The sequence below is a fragment of the Nicotiana tabacum genome, unplaced genomic scaffold (genome assembly GCF_000715075.1).
Source record: "Nicotiana tabacum cultivar K326 unplaced genomic scaffold, ASM71507v2 Un00522, whole genome shotgun sequence".
In the NCBI taxonomy this organism is placed as follows: domain Eukaryota; kingdom Viridiplantae; phylum Streptophyta; class Magnoliopsida; order Solanales; family Solanaceae; genus Nicotiana; species Nicotiana tabacum.
The window spans coordinates 1-19,075 of NW_027438759.1; the positions used below are offsets into that span (position 1 = coordinate 1).

Consider the following 19,075-nt stretch of genomic DNA (forward strand, 5'->3'; position numbering starts at 1 on the left):
GTTAGTTTTAAAGATTCAAAAGTGATTGCAGCACGAGAAACATGGCTGGATTTGAGGATTAAAGGATCACAACTTAGCCAATATTTAGGAGGAAATGTAAGAATAGTCTAAAAGGGCTTTTTGCATATCCTGCTTGCGTTGAAGAAATACGTTACTCGATGCATTGGATATCAAAAGCTCATAGAAATTCATGGCATGTTCTGTTAGATGCTTCTGGTTTGGATGCAGGAAAAAAAAGGAGGTTGGCTTTAGCATTACATCGACCGGATTTCGTGTTGTGTACAGTTGATAATACACATGCTTAGCCCTCTAGAATCACATGCCTTCTTGTAAGGAAACAATCCTTTGAAACAACTTCTTGAGCTAATTAACTGAAGAAATTAAGTTGAAGCGACAGAGAGATGATGTATAATTCTCTCTGTATACTTCTCTTCTAAAGAGATAAACAGTTTCTGCATACCGGCCGTTTTTATTTGTTTTGGCCTTTTGCTGCTTTGAATTTGATTATGCATATCCTGAGATTTTACATGTGATAGTCTTAATTTTGTGTGTTGGTAGTTTACTTCATATAGGGAAATATTGGTTATGATTTCTTGATTAGAAAAGTGAGTCTAAAAAAGGAAATGTTGAGAATGGTTTTTTCACATAAAGCACCACAAGGTAGAACGTATCATAAATTCATAATATGTCCTTCCCTAAAATGGTATTTTCATGATCCAACAAGAATTACAATATAATGGAAGCCTATATATATTATTACAACCTGCACTGTTGCTCATGCATGTTTCATTTTTGCTTCCAAATATAATTATGCCTTTTCTTGGAAAGTACTAACTGATTACTTTCGGAATTATAAATCTGTTTTAATGTTCAGAATTATATATATCAGAATTATCTCTGTGTTTAGGTCAACAGTTTCGAAATCACCGGTTGCAGTTATTTGGATCTTTGAGCTAAAACAAGATCCAGTATGGTGCAATCTGGGTCTTAAATAATCCTGATACACCGGCACATATTACTTTCTCAAATCCAGAGGAAAAAGAAGCGAAATTAAGTCTTGTATCAGCCAAGCAAATCCATACAACATAGTTCCAGACGTACCTACATACATCAATTCATTAAAACAGAGACAAGAGACTTACAACCAAAAAAACTACAAAGGAAATAAAACCTCATCCAATAATTGGTGAAGTGGAAGTGGAAGTCACAGAAACATTTTAACAGAAGTGATGTAGTTTACATCAAAACACTAGTAGCTCCCCTAGGAATTACACTTAAAATGACTGCTACACCTGCAGCAGCCACTAGTGTTCCAAAGATTGAAAGCTGGGGTCCGTTCTTGAATCCGTTGGAGGAATCCTTTGTAGTGTCGGGCGACGATGATGAAGAAGCCCCAGCAGGTGTGGCCACTGGGGTTTTGGACGCAGTAGATGCATTGGTGAAGATGGCATAATCAGGAGAAGTTGAAGGAATGTTGAGTAACTCTGCGCTCATCAACATGAAAATTAATATTTGATGGTAAAAAAGTCTAGTAACAAAATCTACAAAGAATTAATGTTATTGTTAAAAAAAAAATCTACTTCCAAATAACATAAATGAAGTAACATATGGACGTTAGAAACATTCATCTAAGTGATTCTAACTTGCTTGAGATTGATACATCATAACTTTGAGAATCACTAGGGTTTTCTTCTCTCCTTTCACTTATACCAGAGTTTACTTCTTGGCACGACTCAAAATGGTAACGTGTGAGATGTCACCGCTACACATTCTTTTCTACACTTCCTTTACCGGTCAAAAATGGCCCACGAGCTCCAAATGACATTCTTTTATTGTAAACCAACATTTTTTCAAAGTTCAAAATCAATGAGATGGTCCATATATAATTAATGATAACTGACGGGCTAAATATTGACTAGAAAGTTAGATTCAATTAATTTCAAGAAAAAATGAATAACCAAGAAAGGTGTATTAAATTCGATCAGTGTTAAAAATGACTATCCTATACCCTATGTCCCTATGGATAATGGCCATGCATGGTTAAAAAAAAAGGAACAAGAAAGGCAGAAAAATGTCAACATGAGTGCTTGTTTCCTAGTAAAATGTCATTGAATTAGTTAAACTATATATTAAGAATTGCCTTAGTTCAACTTCGATAAACAATTTTCAGTTGCTTCATGTTTAATGTAGCAAGTAGCAACAATGAAACAAAATATTTAGAAACATACCGTTTTCCAAACAAGCTTTTTTTTTCCAGGGATATACATTCAATTACAATCCCTCTGATTCAATTTATGTTGACATACTTTCCTTATTAGTCCGTTAAAAAAAAATGATACATATTTATATTTAAAAGCAATTCCACTTTAAACTTTTCAATTTTCCTATTGTCTTTTATGAAAAGCTCTTATTACCCCCACAAAAGTGAACGTGCCACAAAAGCTTTTACATACTCTTTAAGTTTGTAAGGTTGATATATATATTTATTTTGTCTTTTCCTTATAAATCCTGTGCCGATAAGAAGAAGTAACTCTTACAAACAATTCACAGCACACCTCAGTAAGTCAAACAGCGTGCTAGATCACCAAAAGGAAGAAACAATTACATGGAAAAGAATTCACTTAGAAAAAAGAAAGGGAGATAAAAGAAATTACTAATACAGTCAAGGCAAGATACGGGTTCTGTCGAACCAGCAGCTTTTGTTCAAATCCTATATTTTTCTTAAGAGATCTATTGAATATATATAAATTACTAATTAAGAACCTACTAATTTAAACGATCTAGAATCTTGAACCCATAAACTTGAAATCCTGCTCTGTCACTAAATAAAGTAAGGATATTTTACTTATATACACTATTTGTGTACAAAAATATTTTACACTATCATCATATTTTAATACTTTTTTATGTTTTCAGAAGGTAAGTCACCTTTATCTTCTATGTTATTCGTCACGTCTGATCCTGAAAGGGCCAATGAATGATAAAAATAGCATTTCTTTTATTTTTTTGAATTATTTGACGGGCAGAAGTTAAACTGAGTAAGAGATTATGATGTTATACAAGAGAAAGCTTACTAGGGCAGTTAGAGATGCTGGCATTAGTGAGCTTGCAAGCAGAAGGAAGCTGAAGCAATTTGTCTTCTTGAATGCCCATGCTCTTCAACTCTGGACTTGATCCTTTATGTATCTGTTCTATTATGTAACAAAGACAAACCGGGTCCTCATCTTTTATATCCTCTGCCGCATCGCAGCACTCCTTCGATGGCGCCGGTGCTTTCCCCGTCGCGTAAGTTAAACACGCCGCTACCTTTTGAAATTCTACCCCACACTTTTGACTAAGGCTTTTGTCATCATCTCCATTAGCCAACCCACATGAAAATACCATTAACATCGCTAAACCGATAAATTTATATGCACTTTTCATTTTCTAAGCAACTTGAAAAAGGAGTAAGAGGAGGAGGATTTTTTGTAGCAAAATGTAGAGGTTTATTTCTTGATATTTATGGAGAGAGTGTTTGTCTTTGTATAAATAGGAGTTATTGTATAGAGGAATTAATGGGCCGAATAATAAAGATGGGGTAGTTGGACAGTAATGAATAACACAATGGGCTGGTTGTCAGCATGTGAAGCGGGATGGTCTTAAATGAAAGTTGAACTGACGTATCTCAATCTGATTACGCGTGATTGCGTTTGGTTTCCATGAGTTTAGCACTACACTCGTCTTTCAAACTGACCTTTTTTTCCGGAAAATTAACGAAAGTCCCCATTCGGCCTAAAAAATAAAAAGAAACCCGAAAATATTTATTTTAAAAAATATTAGCATATCTCATACTATCTGTTTAGAAAAAGCTATTTACAAAATACTGAATTGGTATATGTTTGACTCAAAAGATATTAAAACTTTTTTGAACAAATCAATCAAAGATAAATGTGTAAATCTTCGTCAAACATAATTAATTCCAGATCGAAATGTTAACAACAACGATTGCATATGGGATAAAAGAGATATTATTGATCTTATTAAGATTCTACATTGTCTTCCTCATCGATCGACGATGAAGTAGATTTACATATTTTCTTCGAGGTCATTTCCTCTTTTTTCTATAATACAAGAAGGGAGTTTTTTGTCTTCCTTTTATAGAAATTGGAGCAGCCCCCCAATTGAGAGCTTTCCCTGGCTATATATAGTCAGGGTATCCTTGCCCTTTGCTTTACTCGATGTCTTCTTGCCACTGATGTCTTGGTCATGGTTTTAGGCGTCACTCTTACCGATTCGTCGGATGTCATGGAGGAGAAATGGAGTGGGCTCTATTGACCTTCACCGCCCAGTTACTGAGACGGGGTGTCGTTTGACTTGATCGTGATGGTCAGATTTTGACCAATACAGTTATTCCCTCCGTCTATCGGGGTCGTCGTATGTCGGACTCGGCAGACAGATCATGTTCGTTACGACTTTAAGAGAAATAGGACCAATGACTTTCTGTTCCTTAGTCACATTTTGTGGGTTTTCACGGTGTGACGGTATTCTTTCGATCCTCATGGACCGTTGCGGCGGTTTTGGAACCAGAAAATCATTTGGTATTGAAGCGTTGGTTCGTGGTTATCACCATTATGACACACGTTCGTGGGGAACTGAAACGTTTCGTGCCCTATCAGATTCGATAGGTGACTCTTGGATTTCGTGCTCAGGGGATTTATGTCTCTTATAAATAGGTGGAGTTTATCATTCGATTGACACACTTCTTCATCTTTTGCTCGGGAGAGTTCTGCAGATATATCTTTTTTTTTCCTGATACCTCAAATTTCTGCTTACCCTTTTGTTCACTAAAATCTTTCATCTCTCCTTTTTATTACTTCTTTGGAGCGTTTTCTGCTAAAAATGGCTGGTGATTCTTCTCGCGAATATCTCCCTGCCGCTAATCCGATACCGGAAAGTTCTGCTCAGGTCGCCAGAGGGGCGGGTGCGGCGGAGGATGGGGAGGTTCCCTCAGTGTTAAGATCTTGCCTCGCCCCGGGAGAGAGGCAATCGACTTCAGTATTAGCGGCAGGGCGGAACCGGAAACTGTCCCCTCCGTCATAAGGGAAAAGGGGATCGTAGAGTTGAAAGAAAGGTGGGGAATCCCCAATTACATCGATATGCGGCCGGTGGAGGGGGACGACATAGTACACTTCGACCGCCCTAGGTACTGCGTGTTATACGCCTACCCCTTCATTGTAGGGTACACACTTCCTTTTCCCCTGTTGGTGGTGGATTTTTGCCATTTCTATGAAGTGTGCCCCGCCCAACTTTCACCATATTTGTAGAAGTTATTCCTTATGCTGCTCAAGTATGCGGAACTTACCGGTCGCGAGGTCACTTTGGACCATATGCTCAGCATCTTTCACTACAAAAAAAATTGGATTTAGCTACGAACGTCGTCGCTAATCTGTCGCTAAAATGCTCGTTGCTAGAAGAATCGTTTGATAATCCGTCGCTAATCCGCCGCTAAATGAGATTAGCGACGGATTTTTCTGTTTAGCTACAGATTTTGTCCGTCGCTAAACCCTGGGTTTTTTTAGTAGTGTTTGCGCCTCAACTTATTCGCGGTTCGATGATTCACATACGTTCTCGAGGTCGAGGAGTCTGGCGGTAAAGATGGATGACAGGACCAACCGTCGTTTCTACGAGAATTATTTTTATGTGCGGACTTAATATATTGTGGCGGACCTAACGGGATTCCCTAAGAGATGGAACTTCGCACGTAAGTTTGTATTTTTAGTCAGTGAAATGTTCGACTGTTTTCCGCGAGTACTAAACTTTATCTCGTCTTTGCAGCTAAGAGATTGCCCGCTCCACCTGTCGAAGGTATCCGTGAATGGGTGGAAGCCATACTTCCCCATACAGTGGGGATTCGCACATGGTCGACCTTTCATTAGAGGTTCGGACGCAGGCCTCTTACAGGCGAGATGATGCCTTTGCCTACTGGTCTTTTTATTTTTTGTTCAGCCTCCTATGCATTGTTTGTCATTACTAGGGAGAGTGCGAAGAGCGAAGGCTCCTCCGTTAGCTTTATGCCAGTCGGTCGTATCTGCTCACCCTATCATAGTACCCATTGCTCGACCTTCATCGAGGGCTGTTTAGTTGAGTCTACGGCCTTGGTTACTCCTGCGAGGGCTCTCGAGAGAGGAGAAGGGGCCGACAAAGAGACAGAGAGTAGAATTTGAGACGGCGCCCCCAACGGTAATTCATCTGGACGACTCTCCCCCGGTGGGCTCTAGAGAAGGTGTTATTACAGCTCCCCCTATAGGGACAGAGCATGCCATCGGGATTGTCGGAGTTCGTGATCGGCAATCAGAAACTCCTGCCACCCTTTTGGCTTAATCATAATTCCCTACCGTTGTTGGTGGACAATAACCTATCATGGCGGAGAGAGGGGAAAAGGTGTGGTAGTTGACGACTATGAATCTGAGTCAGACCTGGACCTCAAAGATGTTAGGATCTTTGAGGAGGGTCTTTCTCATTCGGTGGTTAATGCGGGGAGCTCGACCCGTATTCTTCAGATCCCTTCCGGCTTTAATCTCTTAGCAGAAAGGGACGACTTGGTATCGCAATTCAGGCTATTATGCTTCGAAGATGAGATTGAGTCCCTTCGGTCTGTTCCTAATGGTGAGTTGATGGACGAGGTGGCCGTCATGGGCTTAAGGGTACGTTAGATTTTGTTTTCGCTTTATGCTTTCGCCCTTTTCGAAAGTACTAGTTTAACCCTGTCTTTATGTTTTCCAAACATATATGGTGGAAGTGGAAAGCATTTACAGGGCCAACATCTAGGCAAGGATTTTCTTGAAGATGCTAGAGAAATATCATCGCTACTGCGACAGTTGTCACAACATGTATGAGAGGCTTAGGACAGACCCCCGTAATCGGGCTCTTGGTGAGGAGCTGGAGAGAAGGGACTAGGAATTGATGCAGACCATCTGCAGCTAGAGCGCACTCAAGGAGTAACTTCCAATTAAGGATTAGGAGCTCAAGCTGGGTAAGGGGGTCGCAGCGGAATGTGTGCATCTGTATGGTAGGTTGAGGTCGATGTAGTCGGGGATGGACAAGAACTTGGTCAAGGTTGAGGCGATGAGCGTGGAATGAATGAGAAAATTGATGGCGATGGAGAGAAATGTCGCTGGGTTGGAGAGCATTGAGAGTGCCTGGTCCGAGGCTTTGGAAAGGGTGACGACCCTGGAGAACACCATCTACGTCCTCCAATCCGAACAGGAGTCAGAGAGAGCAAAAGCCACCCTCAGGGAGGCGAGGCTCGAGGAGCGCATCTGTGTGATTGATTAGGAGGCATCAGTTCTGGGAGATTGGGTTGCAGCTCTGGAGGCAGAAAATGAGCGATTATTGGCTCAGGTTGAGTCATCTTCCATTGTCGTTCCCTGCCAAACGCATGAGCTCTGGGTTTATGCTGAAGCCCAGCATGATATATACAAGAGTTTGTGGGAGGCGGGCACCGTGGCTGAGGCTACTTATGAAGAAGTGCAAGAAAAAGCACGTGAGACTCTCATCAATTGTGGGTATGACGCTGCGATGCCCGAAGCTAACGGGGATACAGATGGTGGTAATGGAGAACCTCTTGGAGACGGTGATGATGGTGGTGATGGTGATGGTGCTGGTAACGGTAGTGATAATGCCGAATGAGGAATGTTGTTCTCTGTTTTCATTTTCAATTGTTTGTTGATTGTCGTTCGTTCATGTCTTTTTTTGGGTTGGCTTGGGCCATATGTAAGCGGTGATAGCCCGCACTGTGACTTTGTATAAATGAAAGTTCTTTTTTTCCCTATCTATCTTGTACTTCACTTTTATTCCTTTCATTTATGGCTTTTGGTGCGAGATAGACCCCCGTATGATGAGTCCCATTTTTTTTTAATTTTGGTGGTTTTCGACCTTACAAATATTTCGAACTAATTGAAATGGTGCCTTGTCATTACTGGACTGAGGTTGAAACCTTCTCCCTTTTTGGCGATGAGGGGAGTTATTTCGAACTTATCGAAATAACAGCCCGTCGTTGTTCGATCGAGGTTGAACTCTTCTTTTTTATTTATTTTGGACTTATCGAAATAATAACCCATCATCGTTTGATTGAGGTCGAACCCTTCTCTTTTTTGGAGAAGGCCCTTGGCCTTAAAGGTTGTTATTTCGAACTTATCGAAATAATAGCCCGTCGTTGTTCGATCGAGGTCGACCCCTTTTCTTTTTTGGAGAAGGCCCTTGGCCTTAAAGGGTGTTATTTCAAAATTATTGAAATAACAGCCCGTCGTTGTTCGATCGAGGTCGAACCCTTCTCTTTTTAGGGGAAGTTCCTTGGCCTTAAAGGGTGTTATTTCGAACTTATCGAAATAATATCCCGTCATCGTTCGATCGAGGTCAAACCCTTCTCTTTTTGGTGAAGGCCCTTGGCCTTAAAGGGTGTTATTTCGAACTTATCGAAATAATAGCCCATCGTTGTTCGATCGAGGTTGAACCCTTCTCTTTTGTGGTGAAGGCCCTTGGCCTTAAAAGGTGTTATTTCGAACTTATCGAAATAATAGCCTATCGTTGTTCGATCGAGGGCGAACCCTTCTCTTTTTTGGCGAAGACCCTTGGCTTTAAAGTGTGTTATTTCGAACTTATCAAAAGAACAGTTTGTCGTTGTTCGATCGAGGTCGAACCCTTCTCTTTTTTGGCTAAGGCCCTTAGCGTTAAAGGGTGTTTTGTCGAACTTATCGAAAAAATATCCCGTCGTCGTTCGATCGAGATCGAACCCTTCTCTTTATAGGTGAAGCCCCTTGGCCTTAAAGTGTGTTATTTTGAACTTATCGAAATGACAGCCCATCGTCGTTCGATCGAGGTCGAACCCTTATATTTTTTGGTGAAGGCCCTTAGCCTTAAAGGTTGTTATTTTGAACTTATCGAAATAACACCCCGTCGTTGTTCGATCGAGGTCGAACCTTTCTTTTTTTGGCGATGGCCCTTGGCCTTAAAGGGTGTTATTTAGAACTTATCGAAATAATAGCCCATCGTTGTTCGATCGAGGTCGAACCCTTCTCTTTTGTGGTGAAGGCCCTTGGACTTAAAAGGTGTTGTTTCGAACTTATCGAAATAACAGCCCGTCGTTGTTCGGACGAGGTCGACCCTTTTATTTTTTGACAAAGGCTCTTGGCCTTAAAGGGTGTTATTTTGCACTTATCAAAATAACAGTCCGTCATTGTTCGATTGACGTCGAACACTTCTCTTTTTTGGCGAATGCATTTAGCCTTAAAGGGTGATTTTTCGAACTTATCGAAAAAATATCCCGTCGTCATTCGATCGAGGTCAAACCTTCTCTATTTTGGTATAGGCCCTTGGCCTTAAAAGGTGTTATTTCAAACTTATCGAAATAACAGCCCATTGTCGTTCGATCGAGGTCGAACCCTTCTCTTTTTTGGCGAAGGACCTTGGCCTTAAAGGGTATTATTTCAAACTTATGAAAATAACAGCCCGTCGTTGTTCGATCGATGTCGAACCCTTCTATTTTTTGGCGAAGGCCCTTGGCCTTAAAGGGTGTTATTTCGAACTTATCGAAATAAAAGCCCATCGTCATTCGACCTAGGTCAAACCCTTCTCTTCTTTGGCGAAGGCCCTTGGCCTTAAAGGGTGTTATTTCAAACATATCGTAATAATATCCTATCATTGTTCGATCGAGGTCGAACCCTTCTCTTTTTTTGGCTAAGGCCCTTGGCCTTAAAGGGTGTTATTTTGAACTTATCGAACTAACAGCCTGTCGTCATTCGACCTAGGTCAAAGCCTTCTCTTCTTTGGCGAAGGCCCTTGACCTTAAAGGGTGTTATTTCGAACTTATCGAAAAAATATCCCGTCGTCATTCGATCGAGGTCAAACCCTTCTCTATTTTGGTATAGGCCCTTGGCCTTAAAAGGTGTTATTTCAAACTTATCGAAATAACAGCCCATTGTCGTTCGATCGAGGTCGAACCCTTCTCTTTTTTGGCGAAGGACCTTGGCCTTAAAGGGTATTATTTCAAACTTATGAAAATAACAGCCCGTCGTTGTTCGATCGAGGTCGAACCCTTCTCTTTTTTGGCGAAGGCCCTTGGCCTTAAAGGGTGTTATTTCGAACTTATCGAAATAAAAGCCCATCGTCATTCGACCTAGGTCAAACCCTTCTCTTCTTTGGTGAAGGCCCTTGGCCTTAAAGGGTGTTATTTCAAACATATCGTAATAATATCCTATCATTGTTCGATCGAGGTCGAACCCTTCTCTTTTTTGGCTAAGGCCCTTGGCCTTAAAGGGTGTTATTTTGAACTTATCGAACTAACAGCCTGTCGTCATTCGACCGAGGTCAAACCCTTCTCTTCTTTGGCGAAGGTCCTTGACCTTAAAGGGTGTTATTTCAAACTTATCGAAATAACAACCCGTCATCGTTCGATCGAGGTCGAACCCTTCTTTTTTTTTTGGCGCAGGCCCTTGGCCTTAAAGGATGGTATTTCGAACTTATCGAAATAACAACCCGTCGTTGTTCGATCGAGGTTGAAACCTTCTCTTTTTTGGCGAAGGACCTTGGCCTTAAAGGGAGTTATTTTAAACTTATCGAAATTTCAGTCCGTCGTTGTTCAATCGAGGTCGAACCCTTCTCTTTTTTGGAGAAGGCCCTTGTCCTTAAAGGGTGTTATTTCGAACTTATTGAAATAACAGCCCATCATCGTTCGATCGAGGTCGAACCCTTCTCTTTTTTGGTGAAGGCCCTTGTCTTTAAAGGGTGTTATTTCGAACTTATCAAAATAACAGCCCATCGTTGTTCGATCGAAGTTGAACCCTTCTCTTTTGTGGTGAAGGCACTTGGCCTTAAAAGGTGTTGTTTCGAACTTATCGAAATAACAGCCCGTCATTGTTCGATAAAGGTCGAACCCTTATCTTTTATGGCGAAGGCCCTTGGCCTTAAAAGGTGTTATTTCGAACTTATCGAAATAACAACCCGTCATTGTTCGATCGAGGTCGACCCTTCTATTTTTTGGCAAAGGCTCTTGGCCTTAAAGGGTGTTATTTCGAACTTATCGAAATAACAGCCCATCGTTGTTAGATCGATGTCGAACCCTTCTCTTTTTTGGCTAAGGCCCTTAGCGTTAAAGGGTGTTTTGTCGAACTTATCGAAAAAATAGCCCGTCGTCGTTCGATCGAGATCGAACCCTTCTCTTTCTTGGTGAAGCCCCTTGGCCTTAAAGTGTGTTATTTTGAACTTATCGAAATAACAACCCGTCATCGTTCGATCGAGGTCGAACCCTTCTTTTTTTTTTTTTGGCGCAGCCCCTTGGCCTTAAAGGATGGTATTTCGAACTTATCGAAATAACACCCCGTCGTTGTTCGATCGAGGTCGAACCCTTCTTTTTTTGGCGAAGGCCCTTGGCCTTAAAGGGTGTTATTTCGAACTTATCGAAATAATAGCCCATCGTTGTTCGATCGAGGTCGAACCCTTCTCTTTTGTGGTAAAGTCCCTTGGACTTAAAAGGTGTTGTTTCAAACTTATCGAAATAACAGCCCGTCGTTGTTCGGACGAGGTCGACCCTTTTATTTTTTGACAAAGGCTCTTGGCCTTAAAGGGTGATATTTTGAACTTATCAAAATAACAGTCCGTCATTGTTCGATTGACGTCGAACACTTCTCTTTTTTGGCGAATGCCCTTAGCCTTAAAGGGTGATTTTTTGAACTTATCGAAAAAATAGCCCGTCGTCATTCGATCGAGGTCAAACCCTTCTCTATTTTGGTATAGGCCCTTGGGCTTAAAAGGTGTTATTTCAAACTTATCGAAATAACAGCCCATTGTCGTTCGATCGAGGTCGAACCCTTCTCTTTTTTGGCGAAGGACCTTGGCCTTAAAGGGTATTATTTCAAACTTATGAAAATAACAGCCCGTCGTTGTTCGATCGAGGTCGAACCCTTCTCTTTTTTGGCGAAGGCCCTTGGCCTTAAAGGGTGTTATTTCGAACTTATCGAAATAAAAGCCCATCGTCATTCGACCTAGGTCAAACCCTTCTCTTCTTTGGTGAAGGCCCTTGGCCTTAAAGGGTGTTATTTCAAACATATCGTAATAATATCCTATCATTGTTCGATCGAGGTCGAACCCTTCTCTTTTTTGGCTAAGGCCCTTGGCCTTAAAGGGTGTTATTTTGAACTTATCGAACTAACAGCCTGTCGTCATTCGACCGAGGTCAAACCCTTCTCTTCTTTGGCGAAGGCCCTTGACCTTAAAGGGTGTTATTTCGAACTTATCGAAATAACAACCCGTCATCGTTCGATCGAGGTCGAACCCTTCTTTTTTTTTGGCATAGGCCCTTGGCCTTAAAGGATGGTATTTCGAACTTATCGAAATAACAACCCGTCATTGTTCGATCGAGGTTGAACCCTTCTCTTTTTGGGCGAAGGCCCTTGGCCTTAAAGGGAGTTATTTTAAACTTATCGAAATTTCAGCCCGTCGTTGTTCAATCGAGGTCGAACCCTTCTCTTTTTTGGAGAAGGCCCTTGTCCTTAAAGGGTATTATTTCGAACTTATTGAAATAACAGCCCGTCATCATTCGATCGAGGTCGAACCCTTTTCTTTTTTGGCGAAGGCCCTTGTCTTTGAAGGGTGTTATTTCGAACTTATCAAAATAACAGCCCATCGTTGTTCGATCGAAGTTGAACCCTTCTCTTTTGTGGTGAAGGCACTTGGCCTTAAAAGGTGTTGTTTCGAACTTATCGAAATAACAACCCGTCATTGTTCGATAAAGGTCGAACCCTTATCTTTTATGGCGAAGGCCCTTGGCCTTAAAAGGTGTTATTTCGAACTTATCGAAATAACAACCCGTCATTGTTCGATCGAGGTCGACCCTTCTATTTTTTGGCAAAGGCTCTTGGCCTTAAAGGGTGTTATTTCGAACTTATCGAAATAACAGCCCATCGATGTTCGATCGAGGTCGAACCCTTCTCTTTTTTGGCTAAGGCCCTTAGCGTTAAAGGGTGTTTTGTCGAACTTATCGAAAAAATAGCCCGTCGTCGTTCGATCGAGATCGAACCCTTCTCTTTCTTGGTGAAGCCCCTTGGCCTTAAAGTGTGTTATTTTGAACTTATCGAAATGACAGCCCATCGTCGTTCGATCGAGGTCGAACCCTTATATTTTTTGGTGAAGGCCCTTAGCCTTAAAGGTTGTTATTTTGAACTTATCGAAATAACACCCCGTCATTGTTCGATCGATGTCGAACCCTTCTTTTTTTTTGGCGAAGGCCCTTGGCCTTAAAGGGTGTTATTTCAAACTTTTCGAAATGATAGCCCATCGTTGTTCGATCGAGGTCGAACCCTTCTCTTTTGTGGTGAAGGCCCTTGGACTTAAAAGGTGTTGTCTCGAACTTATCGAAATAACAGCCTGTCGTTGTTCGGACGAGGTCGACCCTTTTATTTTTTGACAAAGGCTCTTGGCCTTAAAGGGTGTTATTTTGAACTTATCAAAATAACAGTCCGTCATTGTTCGATTGACGTCGAACACTTCTCCTTTTTGGCGAATGCTCTTAGCCTTAAAGAGTGATTTTTCGAACTTATCGAAAAAATAGCCCGTCGTCATTCGATCGAGGTCGAACCCTTCTCTATTTTGGTGTAGGCCCTTGGCCTTAAAAGGTGTTATTTCAAACTTATCAAAATAACAGCCCATTGTCATTTGATCGAGGTCGAACCCTTCTCTTTTTTGGCGAAGGACCTTGGCCTTAAAGGGTATTATTTCAAACTTATGAAAATAACAGCCCGTCTTTGTTCGATCGAGGTCGAACCCTTCTCTTTTTTGGCGAAGGCCCTTGGCCTTAAAGGGTGTTATTTCGAACTTATCGAAATAAAAGCCCATCGTCATTCGACCTAAGTCAAACCCTTCTCTTCTTTGGCGAAGGCCCTTGGCCTTAAAGGGTGTTATTTCAAACATATTGTAATAATATCCTATCATTGTTCGATCGAGGTCGTACCCTTCTCTTTTTTGGCTAAGGCCCTTGGCCTTAAAGGGTGTTATTTTGAACTTATCGAACTAACAGCCTGTCGTCATTCGACCGAGGTCAAACCCTTCTCTTCTTTGGCGAAGGCCCTTGACCTTAAAGGGTGTTATTTCGAACTTATCGAAATAACAACCCGTCATCGTTCGATCGAGGTCGAACCCTTCTTTTTTTTTGGCGCAGGCCCTTGGCCTTAAAGGATGGTATTTCGAACTTATCGAAATAACAACCCATCGTTGTTCGATCGAGGTTGAACCCTTCTCTTTTTTGGCGAAGGCCCTTGGCCTTAAAGGGAGTTATTTTAAACTTATCGAAATTTCAGCCCGTCGTTGTTCAATCGAGGTCGAACCCTTCTCTTTTTTGGAGAAGGCCCTTGTCCTTAAAGGGTGTTATTTCGAACTTATTGAAATAACAGCCCGTCATCGTTCGATCGAGGTCGAACCCTTCTCTTTTTTGGTGAAGGCCCTTGTCTTTAAAGGGTGTTATTTCGAACTTATCAAAATAACAGCCCATCGTTGTTCGATCGAAGTTGAACCCTTCTCTTTTGTGGTGAAGGCACTTGGCCTTAAAAGGTGTTGTTTCGAACTTATCGAAATAACAGCCCGTCATTGTTCGATAAAGGTCGAACCCTTATCTTTTATGGCGAAGGCCCTTGGCCTTAAAGGGTGTTATTTCGAACTTATCGAAATAACAACCCGTCGTTGTTCGATCGATGTCGAACCCTTCTCTTTTTTGGCTAAGGCCCTTAGCGTTAAAGGGTGTTTTGTCGAACTTATCGAAAAAATAGCCCGTCGTCGTTCGATCGAGATCGAACCCTTCTCTTTCTTGGTGAAGCCCCTTGGCCTTAAAGTGTGTTATTTTGAACTTATCGAAATAACAACCCGTCATCGTTCGATCGAGGTCGAACCCTTCTTTTTTTTTTGGCGCAGGCCCTTGGCCTTAAAGGATGGTATTTCGAACTTATCGAAATAACAACCCGTCGTTGTTCGATCGAGGTTGAAACCTTCTCTTTTTTGGCGAAGGACCTTGGCCTTAAAGGGAGTTATTTTAAATTTATCGAAATAATAGCCCATCGTTGTTCGATCGAGGTCGAACCCTTCTCTTTTGTGGTAAAGTCCCTTGGACTTAAAAGGTGTTGTTTCAAACTTATCGAAATAACAGCCCGTCGTTGTTCGGACGAGGTCGACCCTTTTATTTTTTGACAAAGGCTCTTGGCCTTAAAGGGTGATATTTTGAACTTATCAAAATAACAGTCCGTCATTGTTCGATTGACGTCGAACACTTCTCTTTTTTGGCGAATGCCCTTAGCCTTAAAGGGTGATTTTTTGAACTTATCGAAAAAATAGCCCGTCGTCATTCGATCGAGGTCAAACCCTTCTCTATTTTGGTATAGGCCCTTGGCCTTAAAAGGTGTTATTTCAAACTTATCGAAATAACAGCCCATTGTCGTTCGATCGAGGTCGAACCCTTCTCTTTTTTGGCGAAGGACCTTGGCCTTAAAGGGTATTATTTCAAACTTATGAAAATAACAGCCCGTCGTTGTTCGATCGAGGTCGAACCCTTCTCTTTTTTGGCGAAGGCCCTTGGCCTTAAAGGGTGTTATTTCGAACTTATCGAAATAAAAGCCCATCGTCATTCGACCTAGGTCAAACCCTTCTCTTCTTTGGTGAAGGCCCTTGGCCTTAAAGGGTGTTATTTCAAACATATCGTAATAATATCCTATCATTGTTCGATCGAGGTCGAACCCTTCTCTTTTTTGGCTAAGGCCCTTGGCCTTAAAGGGTGTTATTTTGAACTTATCGAACTAACAGCCTGTCGTCATTCGACCGAGGTCAAACCCTTCTCTTCTTTGGCGAAGGCCCTTGACCTTAAAGGGTGTTATTTCGAACTTATCGAAATAACAACCCGTCATCGTTCGATCGAGGTCGAACCCTTCTTTTTTTTTGGCATAGGCCCTTGGCCTTAAAGGATGGTATTTCGAACTTATCGAAATAACAACCCGTCGTTGTTCGATCGAGGTTGAACCCTTCTCTTTTTTGGCGAAGGCCCTTGGCCTTAAAGGGAGTTATTTTAAACTTATCGAAATTTCAGCCCGTCGTTGTTCAATCGAGGTCGAACCCTTCTCTTTTTTGGAGAAGGCCCTTGTCCTTAAAGGGTATTATTTCGAACTTATTGAAATAACAGCCCGTCATCATTCGATCGAGGTCGAACCCTTTTCTTTTTTGGCGAAGGCCCTTGTCTTTGAAGGGTGTTATTTCGAACTTATCAAAATAACAGCCCATCGTTGTTCGATCGAAGTTGAACCCTTCTCTTTTGTGGTGAAGGCACTTGGCCTTAAAAGGTGTTGTTTCGAACTTATCGAAATAACAGCCCGTCATTGTTCGATAAAGGTCGAACCCTTATCTTTTATGGCGAAGGCCCTTGGCCTTAAAAGGTGTTATTTCGAACTTATCGAAATAACAACCCGTCATTGTTCGATCGAGGTTGACCCTTCTATTTTTTGGCAAAGGCTCTTGGCCTTAAAGGGTGTTATTTCGAACTTATCGAAATAACAGCCCATCGTTGTTCGATCGAGGTCGAACCCTTCTCTTTTTTGGCTAAGGCCCTTAGCGTTAAAGGGTGTTTTGTCGAACTTATCGAAAAAATAGCCCGTCGTCGTTCGATCGAGATCGAACCCTTCTCTTTCTTGGTGAAGCCCCTTGGCCTTAAAGTGTGTTATTTTGAACTTATCGAAATGACAGCCCATCGTCGTTCGATCGAGGTCGAACCCTTATATTTTTTGGTGAAGGCCCTTAGCCTTAAAGGTTGTTATTTTGAACTTATTGAAATAACACCCCGTCATTGTTCGATCGATGACGAACCCTTCTTTTTTTTGGCGAAGGCCCTTGGCCTTAAAGGGTGTTATTTCAAACTTATCGAAATGATAGCCCATCGTTGTTCGATCGAGGTCGAACCCTTCTCTTTTGTGGTGAAGGCCCTTGGACTTAAAAGGTGTTGTCTCGAACTTATCGAAATAACAGCCCGTCGTTGTTCGGACGAGGTCGACCCTTTTATTTTTTGACAAAGGCTCTTGGCCTTAAAGGGTGTTATTTTGAACTTATCAAAATAACAGTCCGTCATTGTTCGATTGACGTCGAACACTTCTCCTTTTTGGCGAATGCTCTTAGCCTTAAAGAGTGATTTTTCGAACATATCGAAAAAATAGCCCGTCGTCATTCGATCGAGGTCGAACCCTTCTCTATTTTGGTGTAGGCCCTTGGCCTTAAAAGGTGTTATTTCAAACTTATCAAAATAACAGCCCATTGTCATTTGATCGAGGTCGAACCCTTCTCTTTTTTGGCGAAGGACCTTGGCCTTAAAGGGTATTATTTCAAACTTATGAAAATAACAGCCCGTCTTTGTTCGATCGAGGTCGAACCCTTCTCTTTTTTGGCGAAGGCCCTTGGCCTTAAAGGGTGTTATTTCGAACTTATCGAAATAAAAGCCCATCGTCATTCGACCTAGGTCAAACCCTTCTCTTCTTTGGCGAAGGCCCTTGGCCTTAAAGGGTGTTATTTCAAACATATTGTAATAATATCCTATCATTGTTCGATCGAGGTCGTACCCTTCTCTTTTTTAGATAAGGCCCTTGGCCTTAAAGGGTGTTATTTTGAACTTATCGAACTAACAGCCTGTCGTCATTCGACCGAGGTCAAACCCTTCTCTTCTTTGGCGAAGGCCCTTGACCTTAAAGGGTGTTATTTCGAACTTATCGAAATAACAACCCGTCATCGTTCGATCGAGGTCGAACCCTTCTTTTTTTTTTTGGCGCAGGCCCTTGGCCTTAAAGGATGGTATTTCGAACTTATCGAAATAACAACCCGTCGTTGTTCGATCGAGGTTGAACCCTTCTCTTTTTTGGCGAAGGCCCTTGGCCTTAAAGGGAGTTATTTTAAACTTATCGAAATTTCAGCCCGTCGTTGTTCAATCGAGGTCGAACCCTTCTCTTTTTTGTAGAAGGCCCTTGTCCTTAAAGGGTGTTATTTCGAACTTATTGAAATAACAGCCCGTCATCGTTCGATCGAGGTCGAACCCTTCTCTTTTTTGGCGAAGGCCCTTGTCTTTAAAGGGTGTTATTTCGAACTTATCAAAATAACAGCCCATCATTGTTCGATCGAAGTTGAACCCTTATCTTTTGTGGTGAAGGCACTTGGCCTTAAAAGGTGTTGTTTTGAACTTATCGAAATAATAGCCCGTCATTGTTCGATAAAGGTCGAACCCTTATCTTTTATGGCGAAGGCCCTTGGCCTTAAAAGGTGTTATTTCGAACTTATCGAAATAACAACCCGTCATTGTTCGATCGAGGTCGACCCTTCTATTTTTTGGCAAAGGCTCTTGGCCTTAAAGGGTGTTATTTCGAACTTATCGAAATAACAGCCCATCGTTGTTCGATCGAGGTCGAACCCTTCTCTTTTTTGGCTAAGGCCCTTAGCGTTAAAGGGTGTTTTGTCGAACTTATCGAAAAAATAGCCCGTCGTCGTTCGATCGAGATCGAACCCTTCTCGTTCTTGGTGAAGCCCCTTGGCCTTAAAGTGTGTTATTTTGAACTTATCGAAATGACAGCCCATCGTTGTTCAATCGAGGTCGAACCCTTATATTTTTTGGTGAAGGCCCTTAGCCTTAAACGATGTTATTTTGAACTTATCGAAATAACACCCCGTCGTTGTTCGATCGAGGTCGAACCCTTCTTTTTTTTGGCGAAGGCCCTTGGCCTTAAAGGATGTTATTTCGAACTTATCGAAATAAAAGCCCATCGTCATTCGACCTAGGTCAAACCCTTCTCTACTTTGGCAAAGGCCCTTGGCATTAAAGGGTGTTATTTCAAACATATTGTTAATATATCCTATCATTGTTCGATCGAGGTCGAACCCTTCTCTTTTTGGCTAAGGCCCTTGGCCTTAAAGGGTGTTATTTTAAACTTATCGAAATAACAGCCTGTCGTCATTCGATCACCCTTTAAGGCCAAGGGCCTACGCCAAAAAAGATAAGGGTTCGACCTCGATCTAACGAAGATGGGCTGTTATTTTGATA

At 41.7% G+C, this 19,075-nt stretch overlaps 1 protein-coding gene across 1 annotated transcript; it reads right to left on the reverse strand.

The window, feature by feature from the left end:
* Window positions 1–1,041: 1,041 nt before the first annotated feature.
* On the reverse strand, window positions 1,042–3,510 carry LOC107821855 (non-specific lipid transfer protein GPI-anchored 1-like). Its single transcript, XM_016648309.2, has 2 exons — window positions 3,075–3,510; window positions 1,042–1,484 (listed from the first exon to the last, which is right to left on the reverse strand). Exons 1-2 carry the CDS (start codon window positions 3,421–3,423, stop codon window positions 1,237–1,239), a joined length of 597 nt encoding a protein of 198 aa, XP_016503795.2. The 5' UTR covers window positions 3,424–3,510; the 3' UTR covers window positions 1,042–1,236.
* Window positions 3,511–19,075: the final 15,565 nt, after the last annotated feature.

What these genes read in the sequence shown, in the direction of transcription:
- LOC107821855 (XM_016648309.2), bottom strand. Translation starts at nt 3,423, where the DNA reads ATGAAAAGTGCATATAAATTTATCGGTTTAGCGATGTTAATGGTATTT. An exon ending in CAGCATCTCTAACTGCCCTA is followed by an intron (nt 1,485 to 3,074) that starts GTAAGCTTTCTC and finishes TGATGAGCGCAG; the next exon opens with AGTTACTCAACATTCCTTCA.